The 22,241-nt window shown below is 40.5% G+C and overlaps 1 protein-coding gene across 4 annotated transcripts in view; it reads left to right on the top strand.

Annotated features, from left to right (window-relative positions):
• LOC134175986 (TBC1 domain family member 1-like) overlaps positions 1-8,122 on the top strand; it is a 38,469-nt gene extending 30,347 nt beyond the window's left edge. For all 4 annotated transcript variants that reach the window (XM_062642504.1, XM_062642505.1, XM_062642503.1 and 1 more), the window contains 3 exons: positions 1,799-1,968; positions 4,642-4,812; positions 6,148-8,122. In XM_062642504.1, the coding sequence (XP_062498488.1) occupies positions 1,799-1,968; positions 4,642-4,812; positions 6,148-6,348 (542 nt within the window). In that variant the 3' untranslated portion in view covers positions 6,349-8,122. The remainder of the gene's footprint in view (positions 1-1,798; positions 1,969-4,641; positions 4,813-6,147) is intronic.
• The last annotated feature ends 14,119 nt before the right edge of the window (positions 8,123-22,241 follow it).

The following is a 22,241-nucleotide window of genomic DNA, read 5'->3' on the forward strand; positions in this document are numbered from 1 at the left end:
TGAGAGAGATATTTCAGCTCTGCATTACCAGCTCAGCTCATTAACAACTTGTAGATCAACTCAAGGTGACCTATGTGACTTTCTGGGTGAGGTGCTGAATAAAAAATGTGTTATTTTTAGCTCTGTTTTTTTCACTTTGTGTTTCTTAGATGTTCTTCAGCATTTCCTGTCACAATATAAAGCTTTCTCTATAAAGCTTTTTCCCACAGCTTTCAGTTTCAGTAGAGAATTGAGGCTCTGTTACCACTTTTCAATCATTCTTGACTTTGGACTTGTCATTGAATCAGAATTGAAAAATTTTACACCACTTTTAGGACAAATGGTGGCAAAGTGCAAGATTTATGGTTAGTTATTACTTTTGCTTTTCTTTCTCAGAGAGAAAGAGAGAGAAGTGAAATGAGTTATGGCTTCAACATTACAACCAAAAGAGCACAAGGGGAAATTTCATTCTGATACAAACTTGAAAAGAGAGTTGATTTTACTCTTTTTCCAGTAAGAAGGCAGTTAACCAGTGTTTTCAGATGTTCTTTACTATATCAGATACACCTGTAGTTTTGCTAGCAGTTGTTTTTCTTACTGTGTGGCAGGGTTTGTTTCTCTTTTTTCAGTCTTCATTATTCTTTCTTTTTTTTATCATGAAGACAAACTGTTTATTTGGTGTCTTTGTTTTACTTCATAAGTAGCTGTGATTTCATTCACAGCTTTAAATACAAAGACGGGAAAGAGCACGAGAGAAGCCCTTTAAAAATAAAAATCTATTTAGGAAATACAGAATAAACCCATAGTATCTTCTCTTCCTTTTTCCACCTCCATTAGTATTGTTTTGTATGTTAGATGCTTTTGCCTGCAGTGAGTCCATCAGAAAAAAAAAAAAACCTGAGCAGATTCTGAGTTATAATAGCAGGAAAGTAAATGCAGGGCAATGCTGTCTGTCCTCTGGACAGATGGGTTTGTGAAGATGGGTTTCTTGTCTGATGCTTTCATTACAGTCTTCTGTTTCTTTCCTCTATGAAGACACAGGCCACTTGTAAAGGAAAAGAAAAGAAAGGATGTTGCATTGAAAGGTCACTATATACTGTAGTTTCAGCATGCTTGTACATATGTCAGGTGCTGTCATTCGAGGGCCACAGGCAATATTGACACTTTAGCTGTATTACTAAGATTTCAGGATACTTCTTAATGTAATTTTTAGAATATTAATGTAAGCGGTTGAGACACATACTAAAAATAAGCACATGCACATGAAACCTGAGGCTGCTGGAAGGTGTGCATTTAGCCTTATCTGCTCAGTGCTGTATTAACTAAGTGTCCTGGTTTGGGCTGGGATTAAACCACAACACTGAGATTTTGTAGTTTTCTCCACCAGAAAACAGAATTTCAGATCTTTGGTTGTGTCTTCAGGTGTATTTTTTGCCTGTTTTATTAGGGTTTTTAAATGGCATTGGGATCTGAATCTATTCAAATTCAGATTCCTGTGAACATCTCTAAAGAAATTACATGCACAAAAAATGGTGACACTGGCAAACCTGGTTTATTGTGTACTTAGCTTAAATTTGAATTGGATTTTTTGGAAAAAACTTGCTAAACAAATTGAAATTTGCTATTCCTGGTAATAATCTTGACCCTGCAAAACTGCTAACGCCATAGCCACAGTAATTAAAGCACGTGTCTGGCACAGTATTTTAGCCTCCAGGTCAGTCCTATGAGAAGTTGTTGTCTTTGGACATTTTACTAGTTTAATATTCTTGTCAAAACATGTGTTTGCTTTATGTACTCTCTTTTTTCTTTGTTTTCACAGATATGCTCTTTCTTCAAGGATCAGAGGCTATATTTAAAGTGGCTTTAAGCCTTTTGGGAAGCCACAAGCCATTGATTCTGCAGCATGAGAACCTAGAAACTATTGTTGATTTTATTAAAAGCACTCTCCCCAACTTGGGTTTGGTACAGATGGAAAAGACTATTAGTCAGGTATGAAAAGATATAAACATATAAGAAGTATGCAAAGGAATGCTCTTTTTCACAAGTTCTTGACAAAAAAACTGCAAGCGTCTTGTGTTACTTCGAGCTGAGAATCCTATTATTGTAGCTCTGAAGACTGAAAACTTTTGGAAGCATATGGCTCGTGTAATACTTCTGTATTCATACATCTGCATGTTGGTTATGGTCACTTTATGAAGCTTTTAATGAAAATGAGGTATTTTTAAGTGTGCGACTCTTGTTATTGGCAGGAGTATTACAGCCCATACACTGTGCATTCCACAAAACAGTGGGCTAAAAGCCTTCTGAGTTTTCCTGTCTCCAGTCTTGCTCTCCAAGTCTCATTTCAGAAGCAAAAGCTTACTTACAAGAGCTTCACAGATGTTGACCTTACTTGATGAAATTGGGAGTCCCTCCCTACACTGACTTTGTCTATACTGGCTTTTATGGTGCTGGCTCAGTATGTTACAACAGTGCCTTTGTAATCCTGCCAGGAGTACATGGGGTACTGCAGTCTCTTGCAGTCACCAGTGAGTCTAGACAGCAAAGACTTGGAATCCTTGCTATACTATTTTTAAATGGCAGACAAGGAAGATGATGCAGTATTGCTAACCTGTCAGAAGAATCCAGGAGATAACTGTGGAATTTGAGAAAATCACAGATTATTGCAATTAAGGTTTGCCTTTTTAGAAACCTTAACTGTTACACTTGACATCTAATTTGCAGCAGACAAAGAGATGATGGGGTTTGTTTTTCTGATGGCCTTTTGTGGTGTAAAACATGGAGGGGCAGGGGGTACTATGCAGAACTACAAATGCCTGCGACTCACCACGGGCAGCAGGAGATGTGCAAAGCCTGTGGCTTGATAAAGAAAGCAGGCAGCTTGCGAGGGGTTCCTTTCTGATCCCTGGCAGCAAAGCTTCCGGAGGACATTAATTAGACATGAATTAGGATCAGGAAAATTGCTTCTAGTGCTCATTGTCAAAGGAAGGAGTGAAGAGCTAGGAAGCCTGTGCAAGGGGAAGGAAAGCAAGTGATATTTAGGGAGCGAAGGGCATTGTGTGTTGTCTGCTAGGCTGAAAGTGTGGAGTGTACAACTCTGCAGAGATTTGCAGTACTTAGGCAGGCGATATGCAGAAAACCATTGGCTTTGAGCAGAAGGATACTCTGTTTAGGCAGCTCTGTAAATTTAAAGTAGGCAGTGAGTTGAAGGGAGAGCAGTTCCTCCTCTGATCAGAAGAAAGCCCATTGTCTGACCAGCCCTGCAGTCCATACACAGTTCCTGGGCTAATCCCCATTCTCCTCATGCCTTCTGCAGGGTGGCCTCTGGTTTACATGCCCTAACATGCCTTCAGTTAGCTAGTTTTCATGTCAAGCTTTTGATTTGCATCATGTTTCCCCCGCTTCAGATGTGATACTTTGGGTATGACAGCAGGGATTTCCCTCACTTCTCAAGAGCACAGGGGCTAGAAGTGACAGAGGTCAGACGAAAAGAACTGGCATTCTACCCTGCTGAATTGCACCGTTTGCTTTACTGAAATGTCAGTAGTGTCTGTTCTCCAGAGATGCGCAGACCTACAGAAAACGAAAGATCCATGTTTAACCAAACTCAAAATTGTGTTATAGCCTTCTGTACTTAGATGCTCAGTATGTGTGTTTCTGCTGGTATAAAACTATGAGGTAATTTTTTTATAGCACATGTAACAGGTGTCAGAAACAGTTCATAAACTGGTATTTTCTTTAGCCAAGAAAGCTTTGTAGACAAAGCAGATAAAATAGATAATAACTATTATTACTTCAAGAGGTATTTAAGATAGGATTTGGTATTTGACTTATTTCCAAAATGAGTAAAGTACAAGAGGTTTAAAAATAATGAATAACCCTTGAACTTGTATTTTGGGGCTATTTTCCAGATGTGTTTTAAAATCAACTTTAGTTTCTATTATGTTCTTTGATTAGCACACTTGGCCTTTTAATTTACCACCCTCTTCAGTGCTTTCAGAGGAGATAGCTAGCACAGGGACAGCAGAGACATATTTTCTTATAATTTGAAGGCAGATGTTTGCCAAAACCTAGAAAAAGGAAAATACAATAGCAGTGGTTTTTATTTGGATCACTCAATTTATTCATCTCTTTTTATAATAAAAGGTTTTCTTAATATTCATGTGTAAGACTGAGCGCTCATTTTGGTGAGTCTTATTTAAAATAATAGAAATCTACTTTGACATTACATAATGTGTCCATTACGTGTGTTAGTGTAAGGACAGATTAGTTCATTTTCAGTCTCTATGAATACTGTAAAATCATAAATCTAGCAGTGTTTACTGTTTCTCCTTTAAAGCTTTCATTCTACTTAGCCTTACGCTTCTCCACGTGGCACATGGGCGTGGAGCAGAGTTTTCTAAAATTACATCTAATTCTGAGTATGTGTAGGAAGGTTTATGCCACACTCGGATGTTATTAAATGACATTTTTGGTGAAGTTTTTAAGTAGATCTAATTCCAATGTATTGCACTCTACTGCCTCAATCTTGCCATGTGAATGACAAAAATAGTCTTTTTTTTTGTACACAGGGATTAGATATCTAAGTCTAGATCCATGGATTTCAAAGCATTGAATGATTTTGATCTGCACAGCACCTAATATTATTTTTGTATACAACAGGTGTTTGAAATGGATATTGCCAAGCAGTTGCAAGCTTATGAAGTTGAATATCATGTGCTTCAGGATGAGCTTATAGATTCTTCTTTGAATGACAATCAGAGACTGGATAAATTAGAAAAAGCAAACAGTAGCTTGCGCAAACAAAACTTTGATCTTCTGGAAGAACTGCAGGTACAATTTATATTTCATAATTATCTGATTTTTCTACCTTTACAGAAGGGATTGTCCTACACCAGGGCACAGGAGAGATTGGCGTTTGGTCTATTGACTTCAAAAGCATAGCCACTAGCAGTTTTATTTAATTTTGTTTTTAAAATTTAAATGCAGAAGAAGTCGAGAGGGGTGGATAGAACATGTGCTTACAATTAGTGAAAAGTTGATTCACCACACTGTCTCTTTGGGCAAGGAAATTGTTGAATGTAGCATGGGGGAGAGGGATTTCTGGGATGAGATTCCAGATGGAATATCGTATAGATAGCTACACCAGGGGATCTTCTACTCCCTTCTGTCCCTAAAGACTTTGCAGCCCTAAGCAGTTTTTTACAAAGCTCATCTCCACCTGTGTGCTGCCAAGTCAGCACCCAACATTATAGCAGGAACTTAACCCTAGTGTTGGAACAGTCCCTTTGTCTTGCATATGGGGCTTCATTCAGCCTTCATTTCCTATAGTGAAAGGTCCTCCATTGATGATGGGAGGAAAGTGCATAACCAAACAATGGGTGCCATGGTTTGTCGATGTTTTTCCCCCAAAGGCTGAACTTGTAAACCCAACACAATTACATGAAGAGCAGTGAGCTCATCAGAAGGGCAAATACTTCCCTGAAAGCCAGGACCACCATATTGTCTCCTAATGTTATTCAGTGCTGAAACTTTGAAACAGATCTCTGCTTTTGTCAAAGTAGCTCAGCTACAAATCTCACATGATGAGATTGGATGATCTAATACTTTGATTTGCCATCAAAGAGCAGCCTTTTGAAGGAGAATTTTTGGAATTTTTCATTATGTGTTCTCTGTTTCCATATTGCTCTAAATCCACTCTTTCCCCTTCACCTCCAAAGCTGAACTAAATGTTGAGATGACACGAGGATGGGTTGTCTTTGCTTTGCAAAGCATGTGCAATTCAACAAACATGGTTGACTGAGATGGTCTCCTAACAGACCCATACAGAAGCTTATCTTAGCCTGCAGGTTTTTAGTATATAATTTGCAGACTTAGTAACATTCTGATTTCATTACTTGGCATTGTATTCTGAGTCTGATTGTGAGCTAAACAAAGCAATCAAGTTGAGAGAGGGAAGTTTCTTGTTACAGCCAACAGTAGTTTCTTATTGTAGTCTAAAGTATACAGATCTAATAACATTCATACCTTCCATTTACCTTTGCAATTTTTCATTTGGAAATTACTTTATGTGTGTTAATGTATCTCAAAAAATATTTTAAAGTTGGTTTCAGTTATTAATAAATTTCCCCTTTCTTCCTCTCTCTTCCTTTCTTTTTATTCTGAAAGGTGGCCAATGGAAAGATCCAAAACCTTGAAGCCACAGTAGAGCTTTTATTGACCAATGAAGGCAAATTGAAGCAGTCCATTCTCACGCTTGAGCAGGAGCGAGCAGCTTTGTTGAAAACAGTGGAAGAGATGAAGAAAAAGATTGGTGATGCAGATGGGAAGCCTCTGCTTACTAGACAAGGACATATGGTTGCGGACTGACATTCACAGTAGTAATGGAGCAGAGAAGCTGAGCAAGAAACAAAGGGAAGAACTGGGTCTTTCTGTCATGATCCGTGGGGATTTGACATTATCATTTTCATTGTACATGCCTTACTCTGTAGCAAAGCAAGGTATAGGCATGGTGGCTTCCTGTATCAGAGAAGCTGGTTTCTCATGGAGAAGGCTCGCTCTTAATATGCAGAAATACAGTAAGATACCACATAATAATAAGCAGGAAAAGCTTAATAGCATGTGCAGTCATACACAATATGCTTTAAAGATGTTATGGATTTTTCCGTAAGTGCTTTTAAACCTAAGTGCTTTGTGTTTGTCACAGATTTTGTTTGTGTGTAGATCACCACCGTTGTTAAATGTACATCCTTTAGAAGGCCTGTTGAAGAAATATGGCAATGTAAAGCCTTAGAATGAATGACTGCCCCATTGCAGCTATGCAGCGATAACATTTACAGTTTTGTGATTGGACTGGAGATACTTTTGACAGTGTAATTCCCCTACAGCTTGACTGGGTTCTGTTAATTATGTTGTTTGTGCTTCAGAAAACTGCTTCCTAATGCTTGAAGGTGCCAATCCATTGGACTTCAGAGAGTTGGACTTCATCATATGTAACTATGCATAACTGGGGGGCTGCCATCTGTTTTTACATTGGTTTAGTATATTTTTTGTTTATCAACCATTAATTTAGTATGTTGTTAGTTGGCATTATCTGATAAACATACTGTATATAGTAACTGTATTATGCGTAAAAAAATACACTGACATTGGTTTGGTGAAGCCTGTGACTTTTGCGACATCATCCAAGGATTTATATTCATACTCTTCAAATTTCATCTTATTTATTTCTGATCTGCAGTGTGATGTAGGACAACCTTTTCCTGGGAAACTAATGCCCACTGTCATGTGTTTTTTTTTCCTTTATTCAGGCATTTCAAGATCTTCATGTTGTGCCAGATGTGCTTAAACTGTTTTATAAAGAGTATGGCATTCTTTTTACAATTCATCTTTCGAGTAAGATTACACATGTAGAAACAAATATTTCTCTCTTTCCTTAATACAATGAAAGTAGTTTTCAGGCCAGTTAAAGTACCACTGCTACAAGTGCAATAATATCCATGGATATCCATTTGTTTGGGTTTGCTTCAGAATCAGGAATAGTGTCATAGTTTTGTCCAGTCCCCAGGCACAGAGGTAATAGGCATCAGTGTTTTGTTATGGTGGAGATTGATTTAGGAGATGGGGGGGGGGGGGGTATTTCTGTCTTTACTTTTAAATTTTCAAAGCACACAGTGTTTTCTCTGACTGGCAGTGTAGAAAAGGTTTTGGTTTACTTTTTCCTTTTCTCATGCAAACCCACCTGACACATTGTGGTTGTAGTTTAATAGCAGACCTGTAACATTCATCTACAGTGCAGGACAAATACCTCTATGTAGGTCAAAAAGAAAAAAGATCATTTACTCTTCAATTTCTAGAAGCTTTGTTTGACTCTGTTGTTTCTTAAATATGTCTGGTTCTTGCAAATCCACTCTGTATTCACTTAGTATGGAAATTCCAGATAAATCAGTTATTATTAATCTATTTACCCCTTAGGTTTGGCTTTTTATTTGGAAATCATATTGAAGCTCATGCTTCATGTTTAAAACCTGTCATAATGGACCTTATACTTTTAGAGCACTCAGTAGTGTTGCATTTTTACAGCGTAGTGCCATAATTCATACACTGACTTTTTAACAAGAATAATAAATATAATAATAATCTATGCCTACATCTATGTCTGCACATTTTTTGACATTTAAAAACAAAAACATAATTGGTGGGGTGACAGTTCAGAATGGTGTCAGATGAGAATTTCCCTAAAAGTACAGTACCATCTACAGTGGTTATTAATGGAAACTCTTAGTCCTCAGATTCTTCCAAACATGCTAAGAATCCAGCTGTGATCTTGGGACCTGCATCTGTGCATGTTGACCAAGGCGAAGTACGTTCCACATGACTCCAGGGGTGCATTCCTTGTGATGTTTTGCTTCTCTGCTAGTGTAAGTGGAGGACTACTCCTAGTCCAGAGCCTTTTATTCAGAATTTGAGTAATGCCAGCGCATTTAGGTGAGGACTAAAGTCACTGTTCTTAGAATGTGGCAAAAAGATAATGAGCAACATTTAGCTTTTGTGACTGCATAGATGTAACTGTTTCATTGTATCAGGGAGTGGAATTTTCTGCAGCTAAAAATGCATTTTCTATTTGTACATATGCAATTAATACAGTTCTGTTAAATATGTAAATGCCTGGCAAAGTGAGGGATCATGCCATCCACTGGGCATGTCTGAACACGAACAAAATAGCTGATTTAAGTCTTTCTGCTGCTTATACTGAAGCAGATATATGGTATGTTTCTTCAGGATGTCTCTCGCAATCCTGTGCCTCTCCAGTTCAAGAGGCCAAAGTGGAAAAAAAGTGGAGGAAGGTAATGACAGTTACCCTATTCCCAACTTTGGAATATCTGTGGGCTTCTCCCTTCAGAAGTATGGGAAGGAAGTAACAGAGCCCAGAGCTAGTACCAGATACTTGCATCCTCCTCCAACTACATTCTGTAGCTAACCATCCATAAGGATGTGTATAATTAGATCTCTTGTTGTCTGACTACCAGCAATTGTCATTCATCACATACTGTCTTCCATAGAACAGCAATTTCAGATTTGGAGAATGTTCTAAAAAAAAACCCTACTAATCCATACACTAGTCCTCAGCAGGAATCCCGAATGAACCACTCCTGGAAAATCCAAGTTGAAATAATCAACATCGTCTCCATCTCACTTTTACAGATGAAAATCCTCGGGAGTGATGCTTAGTTTTTGAAGAAAAGAAAAAACAGTGAAGAAGAAAGGAAGGAAGGAAGGAGTATTCACTTGTATGTACAGCCTAGGCTTACAGAGGTGCACAACAAAGGCAGCAAGGTGTGCAGTCCAAATGTGCTAGTGAATGACATTGATGCAGTTGTCTGGAGAGAGGTTAGCCTGAAATGTGGAAAAGTTGGCATGCATAGCAAGGAAAAGGTAGCTCCGCTAAACTATAGAACTGAACAGTACTGAATAACTGGAGGACTTGCTGTGGTGTGGTTCTGGTTTGGTTTTTCCAACCAGTGCAAGCAATAGCTCATGGTAGGTACTTGTGATTCCCTGTACTTCTGGCTGTTTGATGTACTTTTATATTTTGCCATGTTGTCTACCCAGAGATCGTTACTTAATACAAAATCTGAGAATGATGGCATTGCCCATCATGTGAGAAGGTCAAAGCAGATTAATAAAAGCATGTATTATAGGTCTTCCCTTATCCAGAGTGAGAATTGAGGCACAAAGTTCAAAGACTTGCGCCAAATATTTGGTTTTTCACTGGTTACTTGCACTGAAATCTAGATCTTCCAAATCATGGTCAAACTCTTGCTGGTTGTCTGACAGATTGTTCCACAAGGTCTGTAATGTGTACTCATTAGTTACACAATGCTCTGCTGAAGCAATGTAAAATGGGAAGTGCAGTCACTGGAACTTTGTCCTTTCCCGATAGCTATGCCTCCCTCCCAACAGCAACTCTCAGTTCTGCTAAAACATGCTGTACCAGATACCTCTTCTGCAGGCGTTTTTACACTCTGCAGCTCTTGCTTCGTATGCTAGAGTAGGTGAATTGCCAGCAATCCTGAGCAGCATGGATGGTAGTATAGAGTTGCCAGTCAACCAGTATTCTTGGGATTTTTTTCAAACATAGTAATCTTTGATAAGAGTTGACGTTACGTAGGGCAAAAATCATGGAACTGCACCTAGTAGGACTCTGAACAAAGGATGGTAATCTACACAGAAGAGAGGACAGTGTAGCTAGTGCTTTTTCTCTTTTGGGATCTTCCTCTGTCAGTCAGTGGGGCAGGAGCTAAATCAATTTTTTGGTGACTTTGAAGTCCACCATGATAGCTGCTGCAATTCCACCATAATAAAACATCCTGATATGGCAGAGCACACCATCACTTCTTAGCCAAGTCAGGTGGGATAGTGTCAGTGCCCACAGTGCATTCCCCTCTCTCCTGGAGGTTTGGCTGCTTAATTAGATAATGTACCTTAACTAATTAAGACACCTGCCCTTGAGGCACTTCTGGCCTCCAGCAGCTTCTGGCCTCAATGCCTACGGATCTTGCAGCCATTCAACAAAAAGCTGGAGGAAGCCAGGTGCTTCAACCCTGCCATCACCTCTTAGGAGCTGCATTTAAGCTGAGGCTCTTGTCCCTGAGACATGTTGCAACCACACTTGTGTCTGGCTGTACCTTGTTGATCCTTACCTACAGACTTGGCTTCCTGGCCTGACTTTAGACATGCCTCACCACCACAGCCTTGTCTGGTGACCTGGACTGGTGACCTGCCTTGATTGTCCTTTTTTGGGTGTTGTGGGATAGCCCCCTTGTCAGTAAGTTGCTCCCCTCAGCTCATGGCTCATTTTCTCCTTCAGAGCAGTGCCTGCCCTTGCGGCTCCCCAACACACAGCCCCATAGCACAGCTCAGGTTACATGTCTACACTGCTTCTGATTCCAGTGGTGGGCTGGTCAGAGCTTGTTTAGGTGTTGCTACATGACACTGCTTCATTGAGCAAGCAAGCTAGTTCTTCTTAGAGCTTGTTATAGGGACCTCCAGTGCAATGGTCATGCTGTGTGAAAGGGCCCTTACTAGTATCCTACCTCTTTCAAAATACTGTGATCACGTTCTTTTCCACTTCAAACAGTGCACCATATTTGTATGCTATGTTGATGACACAGAGTGCCTAAATGGAAAAGACTACATTTTTACTCCAGCTGGATGAATGCCATGATTGCTTGAGGCATCTTAGATCATTGCACAGTATTTATACAGTGCCACACCCTGTGATGTGAAGTAATTTTTCTTCAACAGATCTTTACTAGAACAGGCCTATGGGAGGGAGAAGAACACCAGCAGCCAGGCTAACCATTGGGATGCAACCTAGGCATTGCTTTTGGAAGGTACATGTGTGGCTTACACCCACAAAGTTTTACATAACCTAAATTAGGGTACTCATTTGCTCATGCAGCTGCCAAAAAGTGTTCCTTTCATTTAAACAAACCTGAGGATGCAAGAATTCAATGCCTCAAAGTAAGCAAATCAGGAAGTACTTCATTATGTAGAAGACTAGTTACTCTTTTGCATAAAGGGATTTTTTTCTTCTAATTGCATCATATATTTTCATGCTGTTAGAAAAGCTTTGGGGCTATAGATACTAAAAGATGATGAAGGTGCTCTTGCAGAGAGAATGTAAATAACTTCGTTTTTGAGCTAAGAGCAGAACATGCTAATTACCTTTTGTATCTGTCCTTTGTTACTAATGAGATGGTGAGTTTCCATTTTGCATTAGTTATTTGCAAATCATTCTAATCAAAATAGTCCTCAGAAAGAAGTCTTCTTGCTACAACTTGATTTGTCCTACTTCTCTTGAACGTGTTTTGGGTGGGTTTTTTTGACTGTTAAGTAGTATTTAAGAAGTTTCCAAGTTCTGTTTTCTCAGGATTTTTTTTTTTCATAAGCTGTTACAGGATGAACAAACACAGCACTCCTATGGAGAGTCTTTTTCGATGTTTCCAACTTCTGGTGCTTAGGTTGTTGGCTCTGTAGATAATGAAAAGTCTTGCAGTGTCAAAGATTTGGAATTGACAAGGCAAGAACTGACTCAGAGTATGTCTCCTGCACGTATTAGTTAAGATGAGCTGAATAGCTTGAAGAGTCAGCCACTGATTGGGTCTTTGAGTGCATGAAGCCATAGATGCTTGATGGGATTATGGTACATGCATGTCTCTCCAGCTTGTTATTTGGAGTTTCATATCACAATATGTGCATATCACAAAAAATCTGATTCCAAAACAACCTAAACATAACCTGAAATGCAATTGCCATTTAGTATTTAATGGCCTGCTGCACCAATTGTGTCTTGTATTTTTTGGTAAGGAATTTCAAATGGTGGTTTGAGTGGTTAGAGACTGAGGTAACAGGCAGATACTGAGAAGCAGTGAACCTTGCAATTGGCAAAGTAGCAATATAATTTACAGTATGTAAGCAAGGAATAATTATACAGCCTTTGAAGTGCATTCTGTACAGTAAACTTGTAAAGAAAGTTGTTAATAAACATTATTTTGAAAGAAGGAAAAAGAACCTTATTAAAATTGGACAGAGTTGGACTGTTGAGAGCAGGTAGGACCAGCCATGATAAAGCCATGACATCTTCAAGACCTGCAGTAGGATTTCTAACATACCATAAAGAGGTCTGACTGCAAATATCCATTAAACTGAGAAGCAATAAAAGTCTGAGCATAGTGAAATAATCTGGATAAGCCTCAGAAAACCTTCAAGTTTTTTTTGCAGTTCCTGATGGACTTCACAGAGGCAGGCCTCAGTGCACGGGTTCTCTGAGGAAGAAAATGTGTTGTTCTTTTCAAACGCTGGAGAAAGTCATATAAGACCTGATCACATAACTTAGTCATGTGGTCAGGAAAGGTTGCTTCCTGGTAAAATGGAAAGTAAAGGAAGAATTTTTAACACAAAAATATCCTCTGACAGCCTCTGGTTAATCTCTGTGATACACTGATGTCTTCATAGCACTGAGAACAAGTGTCAGTTTCAATAGTACCTGGAAATGACAATCAAATTGCAATTTAAGTAGCTGCTTCCAGCCACGGACACTTTTACAATATGTAACCTTGTTGGAGCTGAAATGAAAATAGTTAATGATGCTAGCCTATTATCTTAAGGGCAGATGTTTGCAAGGCATTACTAAATAGGTTCAGATTAAGGCAACAATTGCTTAATATTGTGGGCAAATTAAGGAATGTATATTTGGACATCTGAGTGGATCTGCACTGATTATTATTAGCTGTGTGTCTGTCCCAAGTACAGTATATTCTTGTTTCCCCTTTTCTAAAACTTCATGCCTCAACAAAGGATAAAAACTTCCATTGTCAGCTTTTGCTTAAAAAGAAGTAGGAAGTTCTATCATTAAAGGAACATAAGTGTATGTGAGAGGAGGAAATGAGAGTTTCAGATGGTAACTATCTTCTTAATTACAAATTTTAAGCACTTTCTGTCTCTCAGATCTAGCATGTTCTATCTGTGTAAGAGAAGAAACACAAACATCGTGAAGTATTGCCCTGCGGCATCTTACCAGGAAGGGAAGAAATTGGATTTTTAAAAGAAAACCCACAAAACTTTTGGCAGAGATTTATACTACTTTTGTTATTGTTGTTTCATTTTACTTTTCTTCTAGTGCCTGATATTAAAGGACCCAAATTTATCCACAGGGTGGAGGAATTTAATCATTAATTCCAACAGGAACAGAATGGTACCCTTATTATTCCTATCTCAGATAACAAACTGCCCCTGGGGGAGGGGTTCTTTTGTTGTTGCTGGGTTATGTTTTTTAATGTGTTTATTATCCTTGGAGTGTACAACCTAAGCCTCTAATCTCAAAGCAAAGCAGCGATTGTGACCCTAAGCGCAGGAAGTGCTCTAATGCTGCTGCTCAGTATTATGCAATCTGCTGAGTGTTGTGCTGTGCAGAATGCTTCCGTCTCCTCCAGACATCAACTTCCACAACAGCTGTTTTTTTTCTAAACCATTCTAGGTGTTGTACAGAAAGAACAGCAGAGGAGCTGAACCAAGTTCTTGGTATGGCTTTTTACACATGTGCACATGGCTCTAGGCAGACACTTTCTACAGGTGAAAATATGGCCCTAATCATGAATAGGTTTAAAAGCATCCATTGGCCTTGAATTTTTTTATTTTTTTTTTCCTATCAAACTTCATACTTTGGCATTTGAGTGCTGTATAAGGTTGGTGTCTCCAGAGGATGGTGTGTTTTCTTAACAGTTAACTTTTGCCTAAATCAGAGGTTTCTCGACCACAGGGGATTGATGAGCTGGCCAAGTACAGAACTGCAAACTGTTTTCAGCTACGATGCTGAAGTACATGTAGCAATCAGGGAAAAAAAGCATGGAAGGGCAAGGGCAACAGAGATGAGACCAGACAGCTTTAAGAGGGTTGCTATGTGTACCGCACACTCCTAGTGCTGTGCTTCACTGAGGAGGACCCACTGAAATTCTGGCTCTTGTGCCAAAGGCTGTGCAGGAGAAGCAACTGGTGGGACATGTTAGGGAATCATAATAAACAAATTGATCATCAGAGGGAAACTGTAGAAAGGGCAGGCTGGAGGGTGCACTGTCCTGCCGCCATTACCCAACTAATCATCAACATCTGTCCTGCACACTTGAAAGTGCTGTACAGTGCTTGGTGCCAGAGACATCAGACCTCCTGCAACACAAGGATGAACATGTGAAAGACAACTGGTAGGGCCTAATGAAGTTTCCAGAAGAAGCCATGTGGCTGAGTGTGCCTCAAGATTGCCATTTACATCAACCTGAAAGATGAGAGTTTGGGTTTGATCTGTGTTGGTTAAATCCAGACTCTAATTTTTACATAATTTGTATATAGAGAGTAATTGGGGTTTGTTATCTCTTTTCCACATGCAAATTTAGGTGCTTTGCCAGAGTGAATATCAAACAATGTTTCTTTCTGAAAATCATAAGGGGAATGAAAACCCTAATCTAGAGACTCTAATATTGATTTCCTGCATTTCCTGTGGTTTTAATATTACTGATCTGCAGTACAACTCAAAGATTCTTTTACTCTTCAGTGAAAGCAGTCAGATGATTTCAAACACTGATTTTCAAAAGTAATACTTAATTGACTTCCTAGTTCTGCATTTGTGCAACAGAGTCACAAAGTGTGCATGTCTGCATTAAGGAATTCCCATCAGTGGTGAATCAAATTCTCCACTAGATGGTAATATTGTTTCAGATGATTTGTGTTGAAAGAAGTTTCTCTGCCAACAGCTCCAAAAGGAAGTGGAAGCCATGAGACTTGTCCAAGAAATGATCTTTGGATGATTTGGGTAAGAAAAAGTTTCCATTTATTAGAAAATATTTTTTGTTTTGAAAAGGTTTTAATGAAAACCTTGTACTGTAATTATAAAGATTAGAGAAGTCTTAGTTCATGAAACAACTTTTAAAATGTCTAAAAACAATGAATTAATTGACAGAGAATGCAAAAGACAAGCAGAATGATCTCTGCTTCATGCTCTTATCTGATACCCATCTTTGTTGCTGAGTGACTCAAAATCCTTCAGTTGTTTCTAGCTGCAGTTTTGCTGGGAAGTAGAAAAATAATCTTCTCCTCCTTTTATGGCAATGGAAATAGAGAAGCAAAACACTGTTGCTGCGCTGGTACAAGAAAACCTCACTAGCTCTATCGGTGCAATCCTGGGGGTAAAATAGCAGCTGTGCTCCTTTTCCATTGCCTCCTGGGACTTGGTTCGGCCAGGCTGGCATGTTCAGATAAAGTACAAACCATGGTGTACAGGCAGCACAGGCTCTGGGCAAGCCCTGCAGCCAGTTCACACCAACACTTGCTCTATGGACTCTACAGTGCTGGTGTGCAGCAACAGTGGAGCTCAGTGATGAGCCAGGAGAGCATGCTTTGTACCGCTGCCATGTGGTGTCACTCTACTAATTTTAGTCCACTGTGCTAAAAATCAGATCAGGGGACAAGTACCTTACCATTCACAGTGAATGTGGGCTGCAGTTGGGACCAAAGGGTGGCCTTTATCACAGAAACATGATTTATGTTGTTTGCATTCAGCAAAACACAACCACTATGAAGTGAAAAAATGCCAACATATTCCACAAGGAGAAGGAGAGTTCCTGCATGTGCCACAAGCAAACAGCTGCAGGCTTGCTTCTAGGCAAATGTCTCAGGCCAGTAGAGCTCTGGAAAATTTTAATAAGTCTTTAAATAGCACATAGCATTAAAGCTAAATATTATTTCCACCTTCGATCTTCACCTAAGGTTTCTAGCTTCTATACTAGGATTTACCATGAAATTCAATTGACTCCTTTACATTGAATTCTACCTTAGTATGCTGATAGATCTCAACTGCAGCATTACAAATAGTAACCTAAAAATAGCTCAATTTGTTTCTTAGAGGTCATCCACCGATGTTACAAATTAAAAGCAGAATTATGGTATTTGCAAACAACATGCTCTCCGCTAGTGCTGGCTGACAGCATCATCACTTGCATCAAGTGAAAGAGTCCCTGTCAACAGTTGATCCTCTGATCATGTGAGACTCAGTTACATATACTTTAAAGTTCATCTGTGCTAGTTTTATTTTAATAATAAAGTTTAAAAAAAGCCTTTTCGCCTTCCACTTGGAACAGAGAGTAAGAAAGACACCACCAGGAAAAAATCAGTTGAGGCTTGATTTAAAGTAAGGATTCCATGTGACTGTTAATTGTTGTTAAATGATTATTTGGGCCTTGGCTACAGAGTTGATTATGGCTGTAGATACAGTTACAATTTGAATATAATATAGGGAGGAAAATGTAAAGCTTCTGCTTCAGGTTTGGATTATTATTCCATATTCTGTAATCAGGCACACTTCAGCCTGATGGAAACATGGATAACTTTTTTGCTTGAAATCAGAGAAAACAGGTTTATCCCACTCTAAAAGACATGGGATGAATCTCACACTCGGGGAAGTCTCTGCAGGTCCTTCAAAGGGCACTCTCCCATTTCTGTTTGATGCTCCCCTGCCTTACCTAGACAGGCAAAATTTACAGTGAGAGGTAACAGTTTTAATCAGAGCTACCATATCGGATGACTTTTTGGGTGCTGATAATATTCAGCTGTCTGGATAAGAAGCTGCAAAATCAGAACCAAATGAAGGTTAGGCACACTTGCTCTTACTTCATGCATATCACACTGAATGTTTTTTCTCACCTACGCACCAAAGACACCTTCTCATGGCTGTATCTATTTCAGTCCCCAACTGACCAGCAAGCACACCAGCCAGAACAATCTTAGTTAAAAAAATCAAAGGTGTAGTTAATTCTAAAAATGCTAAATGGTGCTGTATCAGCCATAACTGCCAGTGGTTTCCACTGGGATATGGCTTCAGGAAGAGCTTAAGTACAGGACTGAAGGTTAAAGACCAGATTTTCCTGAGAAGAAGGATGAGTTCATCCTGGTTATCCAGCCTTCTGTCGCCACACTAAGACTTGGGGACTGCAGCATATATTTTGATTTGAGCACAGTCTTCTTTCACAAACAGCTGCTCTGATACTTAATAAGATAATTTCAGATTCATATATTATAATGACCTTTACAATCATCATGAGCCTGTAGCTACATGGAGAAGTAGTGTCTTCACCTTGCACATCATCTGAACACAAAGAGAGTAGTCTTTCTGCTACTCTGCAGAACAAATCTTTGGGGAAATCTCTGGTCAGCCCATCTCCTACATAAAAAACAAGTTTCTGACCATACTCAGTGACAGCCCATTAACCTGTGAGACCCACTCAACATTACACAATGCAAGTGGCTGCCAGCCTGTTAGCAGAACAACCTAAATGTGCTACTTCCACAGAAAACATGCAAGAGACCTGTAAAACCTCTGTTTTTCTTCCTTTTTTCCTAATTTACATCTGCTTTCATACCTCATTCTGAGATGCTAGAACATGCTGGGTATCAGACTCCCAGAGGTGAGGACAGTACTTGACCCCACAATTTTTTCTGACCAAGTTTGAGGGGCAGAACCTCTTTCATATCACTGATTTATGGCACTGCTGCTGGGTCACTGGCAAGTTCATAAATACACACAAAGATCTGAAAATGAAGATGGTTTTATTTAAGTTGAAATGTGTCAGATATTTGTGTCATGTTGCGCACAAATTCTCATAATCTTCAATATTATAAAATCTAATTTAATACGGGGTGTTGTAATTTGGTGATTAAGAAGAATCTCATTTAGAAATAATGTCACAATTTCCACTTATCACCCCAAATTAAAATCCCAGGAATTGTACAGCTCTCTGTTAGAAAAGAGCTAGTTAGAAAGCTAGAAAGGTCTTCTATAAAGCTTTTCATCTACAGATTTTCAAGTGCTGTAGAGACGGCAATCCCATTTTCTTTCTCACAGTAGTGGAAACATAATCAGTTTAAATGTTCCTGTTTGGGCTCATCCTGCTCTGCAAAAACAGAGACCCAATGGAGATGAATGCTGGAGAGCCCTTAGCTCTCCTAAGCCCTTCTAACCCCTAAATCACCCTGCCTTTCCTGGGTATAAACTCCTACTCAAAGTGCAGAGCATGGTGGCACTGAGCCAGGGAGAGAAGCAGAAAGCGCTGAAAGTTATTATGGGGAGGGAGGTGGGGGAGGTGTTAGGACATATGAATAACCAGCAACCCACATTCAACTGAAGTCTTAAGAGTATTTTTCACTTTTGGCTATACATTAGATGTCTGAACTGTATGTTGTAAATGGAGCACAGTTAAACATGTATGTTAACCTTTAGAAAGCTGGAATATTTAATTGTTAGGGGGACACTGGGGAAAGCATCAACATGTGAGTGCTGATGGGCACCACTGAGACATGACTTAATTGATTTAAACAGTCTGGTCTCCTTTATTTGTCCTGTGTTGCTGCCTGTGCATCCCGGAGGCACACCACCTCAAAGCCCAGCACGCACAGGCTCAACAAGTGACAGGATTCGTCCTGTCCATACCTTTCTGTGCAGAGCAAAACACATGGTGGAGTGAGCAGAAAACACCTCTGTGAAAGGCAAATTACTAGAGCTGAGCTTGCTGTGCTGAGAGCAAGTGGGGCAAGATCCTGTGCTGTGTCCGTACAAGGAGCCATGCAGAGTCCAGGGAGAGGATGACACAACCAAGCTTTCTTGGGCTGGTCATGGGATTGGAGAAGGAACTGTGGCCTAACATAACCTTGTGGCTTGACTCCCCACTAACCAGCTTTTTTTGGAGCACTTCACAGCTGGAGTAGAGCTCTGTGCTCCTGCTCTGCATTGCTGTCCATACATGAACCAGCATGGGGGTGTCTGCTCCAGCTCCCGTTGTTGATGTGTGAGACAGACAGACACATACCAAGCCTCCACAGGTCACTGGAGCAGCGTGGCTAGCCAGCTGCAGGCTATGCCTTTGTGCAGCCCATTTCTACAAAAGATACTGAAAAACTGCTCCCTCAGCTCTAATCCCCAGTGCATCCTTGCTTCACCTGATTTCAGTCTCTTCAGCAAGGTGATCCCCTACACAGTAGGAAAAGAGAAGAAGATGAGTAGAACACCTCACCTGTAGCAGCTTTGTGCTGTGAAATGGGAGCAGGACTGAGGGAAGAAAGCTTGTACAGGTACAAGGTGGGCTAATGAAGTAGGACAGCGCCACTGAAATAGTACAGGTGACTGGGGCAAACCTCCTACAAAAAGATCAGGAAGCGGTAGTGCCATGCAAGTGATTTGCTGTGACTTTTTGATGTCATTAGTAAATATGGCTATGTGTAAATACTAAAGCTGATTCGGAAAATAAATGTGTAAATTTGATGTCCCGAGATTTTAAGCAAAAATATACTGACAATGGAACAGGTACTATCCCTGGTCTTTTTGAACCTAATACCCAGAACAAGCAGGAAGCATTAGAGCATAAGCAGGATTTCCTCCTAGTAAACCTAATTTCCCCCATTGAGTCTAATTACATTGTACTAAATGCCCTTTTTTTAGCTGACAGGTAAGTTAAATAAAAGAAAGAATAGACAGAAAAGCAAAAAAAAAGAAAAGCAAGAGAGCATGCAATTGCATTGCCTTTGGCATGGGAAAAGCTGCAGCCAGAAGTGGTTCATGGATAGACTGTGTCTTAGGGCTGTGTACAACTTGTACCAGTGCCTGAGCTGTCCTTACTGCACTCCCTCATGACAGCTGGTGCACAATGAGTTTGGATTACTTTCCATGCATGCTTGTTTGTACTTACTAATGAAAAATCAAGCCTAAAATATTGTGCTTCTTCAGCCATTTGCCAGCCACCTGATCCCACTGGATTTCACCTCACTCTACTTGTCTGATTTCACTGCACACTAATTTTCCCTCTTATCTTTTCCTCGTCAGAGCCTCATGTTCATCCAGATAAATCTTAATTGCTGATGATCTTTCTCTACTATTTTAGCTGCAGGCTTTACAAAGGTTTTTATTAACAAGAATCTGCAAATTATGTAGAATGTCTTCTTTTGCGTTCGATCTGCTGTCCCCTTCACCTTTAGAGCAGTGACAACACAGCCTGTAAAATTACTCTTCTGGAGGATTTTTCCTTAACTACTGGCTTGTGCAAGATGCCACGAGAAAAGCGGCAGAGAGACATGGGGCTGAAACAGAAGAGGCTCAGTTATGCTCCCGGAAGAGAGCAGCACGCAGGACACCCCATCCAGCTGCAGAAGGTGCAGTAGTACAGACTGAAGTTTGGGAGGTTTGTGCTGTGAATGGGGCCGCTGTGGCCCTCCGGCAGGTGTGGCTGGTGCCTGTGGGAGCAGCGCCTTCCTATTGGGAGCACCAGCAGAATGCAAATGTGGAAACCTTGGCAGGAGGGTGCGCTGGGGGCAGCGCCAAGAAATCGCATCCGCCGGAGCTGCGCGCCGCGGGCCAAGCGTCAGGCGTTCTCCCGGAGGGTCAGACAGCCCCAGCCGCTCCGCATTGCTTCATGAGATAGGCAGTCACTTGGCAACAGCCCGCATCCCGTTCACAGCGGCGACGGGTTCCGTGTCCTCCCCTACGGCCAGGGTGAGGGTCGGGGCCAGAGGGGCAGCCTCTGAGGGGAGGGAGACTGTGGCTTGCCCCAGTCTGCGGCAGGTACTGCAATCAGACTGTAAAGGTCACCGTGTTGCTTCCTGAACACGTCACAGAAACAAGGCTGCAAAGGGCACGCACACAGCAGCAGAAGACCTTGAACCCTTGTGCAAATTTACCAGGGGACATGGCAAAGCAAACACGGAGGAGCCGAGCGAGAGCTGTGGTGGTTAAAGCTTCCTCTGAATAGCAGTTTTTAACCAGAGTTGGTCACGAATTTTGCAACCAAATACTTTCTATCAGGTAGTCCCTGCTCTGGTCAGGCTTGAGAATTTTTCACTAGGACATACATGTATTGAACAAATCCTTTCCCTCCTTTTTTCTCTTTTCTCTTTTCTCTTTTCTTTTCTTTTCTTTTCTTTTCTTTTCTTTTCTTTTTTCTTTTCTTTTCTTTTCTTTTCTTTTTTCTTTTCCTTTTTTTCTCTTCTCTTCTCTTCTCTTCTCTTCTCTTCTCTTCTCTTCTCTTCTCTTCTCTTCTCTTCTCGTCTCGTCTCGTCTCTTCTCTTCTCGTCTCGTCTCTTCTCTTCTCTTCTCTTCTCTTCTCTTCTCTTCTCTTCTCTTCTCTCTTCCCTTCCTTCCTTTCCCTCTTCATTTTTCTTTAAAGAAAGAGGAGTGCTCCTGAGGACAAAACAGGCTATTGGGTTATAACATCCCTCAAGTCCCTTTCCCACAAGCAGCCAGCAGTGGGGTGATTAAAGCCCTCCTCTGGGATGAGGAAGGAGCCCCAGTCTGGATACACCCCTTGCCAGCTCCAGGCCAAAGGAACAACACTCGCTGTTTTCCTTTCCCAGTGTTTTCTCTGTTGGGGAGTGATAAGGTGTATGGTTTTCAGTGGTTTCTGTGAAAACTCCAATGCTTATTGTAGAAAATTGTTCACTTTACAGAAGTAATTGTTTCCCTTTTGGTTAATAGTTGCTCCCACCTTGGGGCAGGTGGAACAAATGGCTGGCTTGCTAGCCCAGGTTGAGGGTCAATCAGTGCTGAATGCCTCAGATCAGGCTCTTGGATGGTGGGGCATCTATTGGTTTTTGCAAAACCTTTGGGCTCTTTCCAGCTCGGGATAGGAAAGACTTTGAAATTTTGTAGTTTTGTGGGATGAGGAAACTAT

Source organism: Pezoporus occidentalis, unplaced genomic scaffold, assembly GCF_034315485.1.
Source record: "Pezoporus occidentalis ecotype Australia unplaced genomic scaffold, CSIRO_AGI_Poc_V1 ctg71, whole genome shotgun sequence".
Taxonomy (NCBI): Eukaryota; Metazoa; Chordata; class Aves; order Psittaciformes; family Psittacidae; genus Pezoporus; species Pezoporus occidentalis.